Source organism: Mesitornis unicolor, unplaced genomic scaffold (genome assembly GCF_000695765.1).
Source record: "Mesitornis unicolor isolate BGI_N332 unplaced genomic scaffold, ASM69576v1 scaffold21590, whole genome shotgun sequence".
NCBI lineage: Eukaryota > Metazoa > Chordata > Aves > Mesitornithiformes > Mesitornithidae > Mesitornis > Mesitornis unicolor.
The window spans coordinates 43,025-55,258 of record NW_010158097.1 but is presented as its reverse complement, the minus strand read 5'-3'; the positions used below and the strand labels follow the sequence as shown (position 1 = coordinate 55,258).

At 52.1% G+C, this 12,234-nt stretch overlaps 1 protein-coding gene across 1 annotated transcript in view; it reads right to left on the bottom strand.

Moving 5' to 3' along the window:
- RBM19 (RNA binding motif protein 19) overlaps positions 1–12,234 on the bottom strand; it is a 55,211-nt gene that overhangs the window by 725 nt on the left and 42,252 nt on the right. The window contains exon 23 of the mRNA XM_010182580.1: positions 5,802–5,922. Within this exon, the coding sequence (XP_010180882.1) occupies positions 5,802–5,922 (121 nt within the window). The remainder of the gene's footprint in view (positions 1–5,801; positions 5,923–12,234) is intronic.

The window sequence follows — 12,234 nt, the reverse complement described above, 5'->3', positions numbered from 1 at the left end:
GGGCTCAGCCCCTGCTCCCCCCGCTCCCTCCCCAGCCAGTGGCTCTCGCTTGCAAGCGGCACATGGAGAACAGCTGTTTAAATCCTGCTTTCAGACATCAAAAGCCTCGCTGGGTTTCTCAAACAAACAAACATACCATAGGACTAAAGAAAAGGTGTAAAATAAATAAATGGAACAAGCTGTGCATTTTCTTTTAGTATTACAGCTGCTGCGGGAGATAAACAACAAGTAAATGTCACAAAACATCAATACAGGAGAAATTAACCTGACAAAAGCTCACATCCCCCCCTCCGCCTTCCCCCCAACTCTCAACAATTTTGCATTTCTGGAGTTCCCATCTAATGATTTTATTTTTCAATTAATTCCTTGACAGAGCGCCAGAACCTGCCTCCCTCTCCACCGGGGGCTGTGGGGACGGGCAGAGGGATGGGGGTGCCAGTGGCCCTCATTCCTCTCCCATTGTCCACCCCACTGAGCTCAGGGAAGCCAAAGTGGGCCTCCAGGTACCACCCAGGACCCTCCAGTGACTCTTTCCAGTTCAATCCCAAAAAATGCCAGCTAGGGGGTTATCCCTCCCATTTGCTCTACCCTCTTGGCTCCTGCTCCCACGACAACCTCGTGCTCGGGGCTTAGAAACGGCATCAACCACGGTCTCAGCTCCTAAATCCATGAATGGGAAGAGTGCGTCCCCCATCTGACACCTCTTCCCCACCGGACCCCACCGTGCCCCTGCAGAGAGCCTGCATGGAGGTGACGATGGAGGTGGCACAGCAGAGGGGATGCTGGATGTGGGGTGCTGGGTGCTAAGGGAGCATCCCCCCATCCACCTAACAAGGAGGAAAAAGGGAAAAAGAATCCAGCCAGGAGGGTGGGGAAGGGAATTGGTTTGACTTCCGTTCTGCCGCTCCAAGCTGGTTAAGGTTTGCCCGCTAACGATCCCATTTGCTTCCTTTAAACAATAGCCAAAGCCGGCGGGGGTGGGCCGAGAGGGGGATTACCACGGGATTAGGACGTGGCAGGGTTGCGGATGCCATGCTAATCCTGCAGGGTTTTACTCTCCAGCTACAGCATGTGTTTGCATTAGTTACAGATGCTCTCTGAAAAAAATAAAAACATAAAAAAAAAAAAACTAAAGAAGAAAGGAGAAAAAAAAAAGAGAGCCCAAAAGGCTGGGAGGCAAGGGTGAGCACAGCGGGGCCGTAAGGCAGTTGAGAGGTGAAAGGAGCAGCCTGGGGGGCTGTGGCCAAAGGAGAAGTGACCTGGGAAAGGGGACCACTGTAAATAACCGGGGGTGAGCCGCAGAGGGGCCCTGCTGCTTTCCACCCACTCACAGCCCTCTACCAAGACCGGGGGCCTCGCTAGAAACACGCTCACAACTGAAATACAACCCCGACCCCCTCTCTGCGCATCTCTTTCTCATCCACCCACCTCTGCATCCCCTCTTTCCACTCCATCCTTCCTATAAAAATCCACCCTCCAAGTCATTCCTTCCCCTTCCCGTGTCTCGTGCAAAATTCTCCATCTGTCATTTAATTCTTTGATCGATGGGAAAGAGCAGGAAAAAACGGCCCAGCACAGCTGGCTTCCCAAGTTAGCCCTGGCAGGATACCGCCAGCCCCGCTGGTGACGGCTGAGTGCAATGTTTGCGAAGCGCGGAGAACACAAGTCAATAGTAATTTAGCTGGATTGGGAGCAAGTACCTTCCCCGCACGGACTGTGAGCTCCCGGGAGAGTGCGCACGCCGAGGGCATCGCCGCCTTGCTCACAAAGCTTCCCCCAGGATGGAGCCGCATTGGCAACCGAGGGGAGAAAAGGGGCATTGGAGCCGTCCATGGACATTTTGTGAGCTGCAGTTGTGCGATCGCGGGGATGGAGGAGATGTGCAGGTCTGCGCTGGGGTGTGACTCCAGACCGCTCCCTCCTGCGCGGGGCATGGATCCAGATTCACCCCTCACCCAGGGCTGGCAAATTCAGCGCTGAGATCCCTTTCTCTCTCTCAGTGGACCCAAAGTATTCTCCCTGCTGGTTTTGAAGGCATTTGTGACCTGTTTTCCAAAGAGAGGATAACCCCTCCCCAAATGAGGGCCAAGATGCTGCTGGTGGCAGGATTCGTGCAGCCCCTGCTGCCCTAATGTAGCATTTGCCATGGCCCTGTCCTACGCCATGGGCTGGACCAGACTTCGCAGGCCAACCACTGTCCAACCCTTCCAGGGCTTCTCCTTACTGCATTACAGACGATAAGTCATCTTACCCGCAGCTGCATCAAGCCTTGTCCTGAAGCTGGCCAAGCAGCTCTCCAGCAGCAGGTCTCACAGATTAACACCACATGGTGGGGTGCAATAAACATTTAAAGAAAGTGGTTTTTTTCCCCTAATATTAGACCCTCCTGCCTCAGGACAGAGAGAAGGTACACTCAAGAATGAGCCAGAAGACTTGAACCTCGTACAGACTGTGCTCGCAGGCAGAAGAGCAAGCGTGGGGTGTAGGGCTGCAGTCCCAGGCATCAGGGCTGGGCTGTGGCTTCACTCCTGACAGCGTTGCTGAAACCATCTCCGGCAGCCGGTGACCACTTCTGGGGGCCTCACTTTCTCCTGGAACATTACAAAGACTCCGAACAAGCCATAAAGAATGATCTGAAAACTACACGAAATGGGAAGAAAGCCTATTCCGTTTTATTGCATCCATTAGACCTATTGAAAAGATGGCTCAGAAGTGGCTTGATTGCTGTGACAAACGCCTGCACGGAGAAAAGATTTAGGAGACCAGACCTCTCTTTAACCTAACAAATAACAGCAGAGTGAGACCTGGGAAGTGGAAGCCAAATCTCTACAAATGGTGTCTAGAAATAAGGCACATAATTGTAGCAGAGAGAAGCCAACGGGAGGACACGTTGCTTGCAGCCCAGGTCCTGACTTCACCAAGTATTTTCTTGCTAAGACAAAAATGACGGGGGTGACACTGGAGCTGCTGGGTGAGGGGTCTTGGCTGCACCTACTGAAGACACCAGTCTGAAATATCAAGGTGGCTCCTTCAGAGCTGGAGACGCGGAGATCGACTGCGATGGCAGCGAGATGGAGTGGGAGGAGCTCACTGCTCAAGGCAAACTCGCCGTCATACCCTGGGGAGCACAGCTCACCGTGTCGTCTCCCTGGACCTGGCTGATAACAACCCCTCAAGTCTTATGGCAACCTTCTTGCCCTCACTGTTGGCACTCTACAGCCTCTCCAACATGAGCTCCACCATGTGTTAATTGTGGAAACACTTGTGCATCGCTGTTGTGCCCACGGCAAACCAAAAGCTGCATAGAAAAAATGGAACACTACTCTACCATGGAATGGCAATGCTCAACCCTGCAAAGAAATTCAGGGCAGGAAACAAGGAATAAGCTGAGCTGGATGGTGGGGTAAGACCCACCCCATCCACCACACTGTGCCTTCTGAAGGCATCTTGCCTCCATGTACCGCTTCTCAGATGTGGCCTGATAGACTTGGCTTGGGGAGCAACGCAAGGACAGCAGCAGTGGTGGCTTCTCGTGGCAAAGAGCAGCCAGAGACACCATGGATCTCAGACTTGACTCTTTTTCCTGAGCCTTGAACACTCAAAATTATCTTTTCTCTCGCATTCCCAGCTTGGTCCTTTCCTACCTGGAGATGAGGGACCACATGGGTCTGACCACTGCAGCCTACAAAGCCACAGGAAGACCTTCACAAGTCACACTCGCTGAGCTGGGAGATGAAAACTCACAGGGACATTCATGGGCAGCGTGGGGATGTCCAAGCTGCTCCTGCACCTTGTGGGGAGGCGGAGGAAAGCGAGGGGGAAATGGGTATTGGTAGGAAAAAGTGGGCTTGGTTACTGGTCAACAGAATCCAGTCTGCTTCACCAGTGAAATGAGGTGTGCGGTCTCAGCCCGGCTGCTGGGTAGGCTGAAGGGGCAGGGAGGGTTCAAGGCAGGGTGGCAATGCTGTACGGGCTCTGTGTCCTTTCCACCCTGGCTCCATGTGGGAAAATCAGGCTCCAGCTATGCTGGGGAGGAAAGGCAAAGGAGCATCCCCCTTGGGACTACAGGCAGAGTGACAGCTGCAGTTTTTCCCTCTTTATCGCTATCACTATTGTTTTTTGCACACCCACAGCAAAAAGGACAAGGTCCGGCTCATTCCCCTCCTTGGAGCTGCTGGACTTCACTGTCAGATACCCCACAGCAAGCCCACCGCAAAATCAGGAGAGGGCACTTCCCAAAGAAATAAAATTCTGCCCTGAAACTCCAGCCTGGCAGTGTGACATGGAGAGGCTGAGACCTGGTTCCAGGCAGCAGCCAGCTCCCAGTGCCAGCCAGTGAACCCCAACCAGGCTTTGTTATGGAGATCCGCTCCTGGCAGGTCCTGCTCTGCTGCAGGATTAGCTACAGCAGTCGTGCAGCGGTGGCCGCGCGTGTGCACGAGACAGGGCTGAAGCCATTGGATGTTATTTCTCTCCCCTCGAGATGGGCTGGAGCGGTGACTGCCGCCTTCAATCGCATTTTCGGTCCCTAAAGATGGGCAGTAATAACCTTGCTCCTGTTTTCCAGCCAAGCCCCTGGAGCCACCACAGTCCCAAGGCTGCAGCCCTCCTGGGACGTGAAAACACACTTCTGCCACTCTCCCAGACCCCACCTTGGTGAGGAAGACCCCGGAAAAGGGAGCTGGAGCAAATGTAGACAGAAATCAAGAAGCAAGCTGAGCCTGGGGGACATAGGGAAGGAACAGAGCTCGCAGGCAGCAGCCAGCATCTGCTGCAAGTCTGCAGCTACTAGAAAACCAAGACTATCTTTTCCCCCCAGACTGAGCAGAATAGAAAGGGAGAAAGGAGAACCCAAATATAAAATGGGTTGAACAAAACATCACACCTACTGGTGTGAGCACATCCATCCCCAGCAGCTCCTGTCCTCCCTGCTGCCTCACACATGCCCCCAGCAGCACAGAACCACGTTGGACATCAGCCCGTGGATCCCAGCGCATCCCCCTTCACTTGTACCCACCCTCAGTCCTTCCACCACCAAACCGCAGCTTCCCCGGCCTGTAACACCCAGTGCCGCGCACGCCGCTTCACAAACATGAGGCCAGGTCCTGCTGGAGCCAGGCTTGCTAAATCAGCGAGGTTTGCTGCTTTTCCATCGCCGAAGATTGCGACATTCAGCCCCAGAATGGCTTATGCCAACCCCCCCGGGCGATGGGCACGTGTGTGATGGAGAGGGGAGGCTGGGAGGGGATACAGGAGGAAGAGCATTGATCTCCAGCTTAGCCCTCCAGCCCAGGGGAGCCCTTCCTACATAAATATTTGCCAAGTGATGCATTTGTGCCTGTCGATGACTGTCAATAGGAGCCTGCAGTGCTGTTATCTGCGGGACTGTCATTCTCGGAAACCTGATCCAAACAGCCCTCATCGCTTCTCAACCGATGGCCAAATTATTTGTCCTTTTTCATCTGTGTGCTGCATGCACAGAGCCTCTCTTCAGCTACAGAGCACCCTGGGGTGCAGGCGGACGGAGCAAAAGCATCGCAGATGGCATGGAGGTGCCTCGGCAGTGCCAGCACATGGAGAGTTAAGCGGCTCATGTGCAGACAGAGCTGTCAGACAAAGCCGTGGCCTGGATGCCTCCTGCTTCCCCCTGCGCTTGCATCCTCAGGCTCCAGTATCTCCCTGCCAGCCCTGGCAAGCCGGCGGCAGCCGGGAAAGGGCTGGCGTGGACCGGCAGTGTAAGCCAGATGGGGCAGTGCCAGCCAGGGCTGGACGGACAGGCCAGAAGGATGCTGCTACATTACCGTGGAAATGGTCGGCCGTTTTCCGTCTCAGGGCTTCTAGCGTCTCCTCTGTGTCTGCCCACTCCAAGACCAGCCTCCGGCCGTACAAATGTGTGCTGTGGCACAGGGCGTTGAATGCTTTCTGCAGAATTAGGAGGAAAGAAATTAAAGAACAAAATGAAACCAGGCTCACATGAGGAAAAGCAAATATATCCCTCCCTCTGCTCTCAATCTAAATGGCCACCAGAGAACATCCTGCTTGGAGCACTTTGCTCTGACGGGGCAGGATTCATCTCCATCAGCGGTTTTGACTCGCTCATTTATCTTCTACATACTTGCAGCAGAGCAAATACCCATTGCCATTCCTGCGGGCTGCTGCCGCTCGCTTGAGAGCAGCCTGAAATCCAGCACGGCACCAGCTCAAGGTTGGCTGCAGCCTGGCAGCACCCTGGGACCACACCTGAGCCAGGAAAGCTGCAGCCTGGGAAGGCTGTCGGAACCTGAAGCAGCACTGGGTGGGTCAACGGCAAACCAGAGCCCTCAAGGGCTGGGTTGGCATGGGCAGAGCAACCTCGTGACTGCCCACCCACCCTGCTCTCTGCTGGCACGCAGGAAAGCACGGCTCAAATGGGAGTAGAGAGGTTGCTGCGTTCTGCTCAAGGGCACTGAGTTTGAAGCAGCCCAAGCTTGCTGAGGAAAGCTGCTTTCCTCTCACCAACCATTTGGTGACGTTGGCAGCACACAGGGCAGAGCCAGAAGCCAATGCAGACGTCCTCTTCTCTTTCTCCCTGTGGTGGTTTGCTGTGTTACAGAAATCCAGAGCTTTCCTCATTGTTAGATCTTGCTTAATAATATCTGTACGGCTATAACCTCATGCTGATGTTGAATAGAGGTGTGCTGGCCAGCACAGTAGCTCAGGTGGCTTTCTGTATCTGGAGGCAACCAGCAGAAGCATTCAAGAAACACCAATTTGATCCAGGGAAAGTTGACTTCATCCTCATTTCCCACAGACTTTCAAGGAAATTCAGGACCAAGCAGGATTGGGCCCATAATGCAAATACTCAAACAACGACGGTCAAATATTTTCACCCCCAGGAGCCCACAAAGTGCTCCCCAGCAATGCAACACATGGCTGGGCACAAGGGTAGAGAAAAGGAGCCCAAAATGCTCTTTTAAAAACCTCAGCTAAGGCTGGGATTAAGTAGGGTTACTAGCTCTCAAACTCACATCCCTAGAACAAATAAGGCATATCTAGGACCCCAGAAAGCCATCCCACTGCCCAACAGGGATGTGTCCTCCCATCTAGAGGCCCCCAAAGCAGCACTGATGCTGTCCTGGAGAAGCCCAAGCCTCCCCTCTGAGCTCTTTGTCAAATGGCAATTTTAATCCATCATGGTTGTCCCCGAATGTCACATCTCTGGGTCAAGGGGCTCTTCCCACAAGGGGCTTTGGCTGCCCACAACTGTTCCTCAACAGCCAGGACCCTGTCTGAACCACTGGGTTACAAAACTCAAAAAACCTCCATTATTTCCAGTGACCAGCACTCAGTAGCCTGCATTTTCCCCTCCTTCTGACTCCCTTTCACTCACGTAATTCTCATTCAACATAAAAAAGAGAAACAAGGCGCACCAGCTCCACCTGCTCTGTAGCATCGCGGAGATTCCCCACCTTCACCTGCTCCCTGGTGCTGCCCCAGGCAGGGCTCACACCTTTTTGGGGGGCACGTTCCTCTCCGAAGGGCTGCGAGCCTGGCTGGTGCTTTTGCAGCTACAGCTGTTTTTATTTGCCGCCGCTGTTGTTTTAAAGGCCTATTTTCACTTGGAATGGTATCCAATTAGCAGAGCAATGTGTTGGCTTAAATAAACACTCGGGGGGAGGTGGCAGTGGGGAGCTGTGATGGCTGTTTACGTTGGCACAAAGAGCCATTTCCAGAGCCTGGCAAACAACTGCCGCTCTCATCCCTGGGTCTCATTTGTTAATTTATACTTTTTGATTTCTCACTTCCCGCAGCACAAGGAAGAAGAACGGTGGAAGACAGGATACGGCTGCAGCGACCTCGCTGCATGTGCGAAGAGCAGCACTTGGTGGGCTCTCATCCTCAAACGGCAGCTTGTTCACCGAGCATCGCATCCCTGGCTTGCTCTGCTGCGCCCTCCCCATCGCAGGACTGCTTCCACGCCTCGCCGGGCACACGCAGCCGCTCAGCCCAGTCCAGGCCTCCTCTGGATTTGTGGGGAGCACTGGGAAAGGTCATGGAGCCAGAGGGAAGGCAGATGCTGCCATCAAGTTACGTTGCATGAAAGAAATCTGCTGGGAGAGACGCATCTGCCAGCAGCCTGGTGACATCAGCCCTTCCCAGCCAAATGCGCTCCCAAAATGAGCTGTTTTGCACTAAAGATGAAGCAAAGCTCAGGATGCCCGGGCGAGACCACAGGGACCCTCACAGCCCACCACTGGGTCATGTTGGGACATGTTTCCCCCTGGCCCCGTCTTCCAGATGGGTTCCCAGCAGAAGAGGAGCTGTGCAAAACACCTGAATGGCGTTTCCTTTGGAAGCCAGCTGAAAAGTAAAACTTACAGCTTCATCGCTTTGAGAGGAATTAAGACTTATTCAGGAGAAAAAAAAAGAGAAGCCACCAATGATTTAAAAGACAAAGGGATGAAGGGGAGAAATGCCATCCCCATACATCCGCACTGCTGGCAATCTTCCAGTGAGAGGAGGAAATCTGCCACTGCCGCTATGCCAAATGAAAATATAGGTAGAGAAAAAACATATTTTAATTACATGAAAAATATAAAATAAGGACAAGCAGGCAGGACAGTGGGGCTGGAGGCAGGAGCTATTCTTGGGGTGCAGCTCCTCCACCCCAGTGTCTGCTATCCCAAGACACCTCTGAAGACCAAGGTGTTGAATGGCCAGGGGTTTGTTTAGTTTTATCCAAAATAGCGACAATAACAAATGTGGTGTCTGCTCATCCGAAAGACTCATCAGAAAAGACCTCTGATTACCATGGCTTTGCATCATCCTATACCTTTAAGAAAACGGGAGCCTCCACCACAAAAAGCATCCTTAAATGCTGAAAAATTATTTAATTAAAGTTGCTGCACCCACTGTTAGGTAACTCTGAAAACTGAAGAGCCCTGGCAAATCTCCTTGCAGGTCTCTTCTGCTTTTCAAATGCTTCAGGGGTTGCATGAAAACCCTACGGCCTTCTCCCCGTAGAAAACAGCATGCAAATATGCTTAAAAATGTCATTTCTGAACCCCTGTGAGTATGATTTGGCAGAGTTTGGTTCGAGCTAAACGTCGTGGCTCAGCGTGGCAGGATTTCATCGCTAGCTCTGAGGATGGTCAGGGTGAGAGCCCAGGCGGCGGATGGAGAGAACAAGGAAAAGCAGAGAGGGGAAAAGAACAGCAGCTTCAAAACAACTGTGGGATTCAGAAAGGAATTTCAAAATTAAGGGGTGGCCAATAAACTCACATGAAGCTGGGACAAGACAGACGCTGCTTTGGAGCAGAGCCTGCTGTGCCAGGGCATCGGAAAGGCAGAGATCAAGAGACCGGACCGTTGCATCTGTCACCCCCGAGTGCTACAGCTCCATCCCTAAATGCTGTATTAATTCGGAGGACAGTACTGCTCTGCCTATAGATTCCCCCTTGCCCTATTAAATACTCAAGCCAAAGAGCCTCCAGGCTGGAGTCATTAGAGGGACAAAGGGTCAACAACATTAGGAGATTGATGAATTTCCCATCCTCGCAAGAACCAGTCCCAGCTGAGGATGCTTCTCTGTGACGCCAGCTGCACACAAGGATTTTTTCTTCCATGTGCATGCATTTTTAAAGGGTTGACTGTCTTTCCCGAATGGGCAATTTCTATTTGGAGACCAGATGTATTTTTATATCGACAGGGGAGAAAAGTGGAAACTTGGCTCCCAGTTAATAGTTCAAAAATATAAACAAGCCCACAACAATTCTGCACAGGGAACATCAGGAAATATGTCAAATGGTTAATGCTTCCTTAACCGGAGTTAATTTGTTATTGCCAAAGGATCAAAGTTCCCTTTCTCATCCTGGAACTTCCATGCACTCCCAGTGAGTGGTCAGCTGGCACTGGAGATTTAAAACCAAAGGCTTGACCACTGGGCACACAAACCCTCCTTGTGACTACTACTTTGTCCCTCCCCTTGGTGCCTTTGACACGGGTTCCTCCCTGTTCCCTGGCTTCTCACGTCTGCATGCTGTGATCTGTTAAATGCTCACGACGTAGAAGAGAGAGGGCTGCTAATTTCATCTGATGCTGGTGTAACACTCCCAGCCGAGGTCCATCCATCACCCTGGGAGCCGTCAAATGACCCAAGAGACAGCCCCGGCTGCAGACCATGGGAAAGCCAGGCACAAGGACGGGGCTCTGAAGGACGAGCAGCTCCAGCTCTCAAGGAGATGCTCCCACCAGCAGCATCCTATACCCTGCCTGGACATCACCTCCCCTGCAGGCACCCCTCCCACAGCAGCACCTTTCAGTGGGGCTGGCTCTCCTCGAGCGGGTGGCAGGGCATGAGAGGAGGCCGAGGGGATGAAATGCAGCCCGGCAGGACAGGTCTGCAGGCACAGCATGGGGGATTTCAGAGCAGGGAGCCCTGTATCTCTGTCCTGGTTTTGATAAATCTCTGCATGTGCTCCCACAGCAGCTGCGATCGCTCAGAGAAAAAGACAAACACAGGAGGTCACAGGCTTTAAATGCCCAACAAAGCCACCCTAACTATTCTATTACAAAAACATCATGTTTTATAAGATGCTTATAAGTGATTTCCAGATTGCCACTCTGAGCAAAAACGTCATTGACAGTCACAGCTATTCAGCTCAGAGGTCTCCAGGCCTACTCCCCTCCTCTCTCATTTCACTTAGCAATAAACTCTAAGCCAATTATGTTCATGTTTACAATATTCAGGATCCTATTCATCAATACACAGCGCATCCTTTTCCAGACAGCCAATGGAGTGTACTTGATGTGCCACTTGTGAGACAATTAAATCCCTCAAAGAGATGAGGGTGGAAAAAAAAAAAGGGGAAAAAAAAAAAAGAAGGAAGAAGAGCTGCTTTGCTGGAAAAGAAGAAAACCTCCGTGAGCGATCCTCCACAGGGCGGCTCGCTCCCCACCACCTCCCGTGGCCTCTGCGAGCTTTGGGAGCCCCAAGTGAGTGCCCGGCCCGGCTCACTCCTCTCCAGCTGCTGGTGCTCGCCAGCGATAGATGGGTTTCCTACTGCTGAGATCTGTTTGTCCAGTCCAGATAGGATCAGCCACCAGGCACCCAAGGGGTTGAAAAGGGATTGGACACAGATACTGAGCCTGTGCTGTTTCCTCCAGAAACCAAGCAGAAAAGCAGGCACTGTCTCCTTCACCCTCAAACTGAGCAGCAGTATGCACTTTTCCATCAAATGCTTAGAGTTTCCTTAGGAAAAAGGTTAATTCGAAAACCAGGAACAAAGCCTGAAGGACTCTGGTATGAAGCAAAGCTGCCCAGAGCTGAGGTTTGATCAGAGTTGAGGTCTGATCAGAGCTGCAGGCACCACTCACCACATGGGGAGGGGAACTGTGCTCCCAGGGGGTTCACTGCACCCCGCACTGCCCAGTGAGGCGGCACCCAAGCAGAGAATGAATGCTAAGCGGAAGGAAGTTTGATTTAGGATCAATACAGGACTAACAAAGAAACTCTATGGACTGTGTTATATGGGAGGTCAGACCAGAACTGATGATCTAATAGTCCCCTGTGATCTTGGATCAATGAATCCTGTCTAAAAACATAAACACAGGCTACACTTGCTCCTCGCTCCTTCTCTCCTTCATCTCTGCTCACGGTCTTGAAAATTGGGAGTCTCGGGGAGTCACTGGAGCCATGCAGCCCCTTCCTTTCAGCAATACCATCCCTTGGCTCATGCCCACAACTGCTCCTCTTCCAGACACCATGCGAATTGCCAGAAGTGGGGATTTTTGCGGATGAAACCTGCACTGCTCAGGCACTGGGAGTGCCCATACAGCAGCTGACAGGGGGGCTGAGGACCCTCTTCTGCCCATGCCTGGTCCAGGCTGCTCCTGGACCTCTGGCAAAGGGTAAGAGCAGAATACTGTCAGACAGGCGACAACTCCCTTGTTTCTTCTGCAAATACGGAACTTAAACATATAGGAAGCTTAGAAAAACCCAATAGACTAGAGCATTTTGAATAGCAATCTAGGCCAGCTTATAATGCCATGGAATATTTTGCAGCATAAAGTGCATACAGATTGCAAAAATGTCAAGATATTACATCGACAGTTTTTGCATATTTTGGTTAAAGCAAAATGTCCTTTCAGTCACTCAGTTCTTGGTGCTGAGAAAGGCGTTTCCCAGGCACTGCTGCCTGCTGCTGACATTTTCCATGCTGCTGTCAAACAGCCAGCGCAGACCACTCAGAGAAA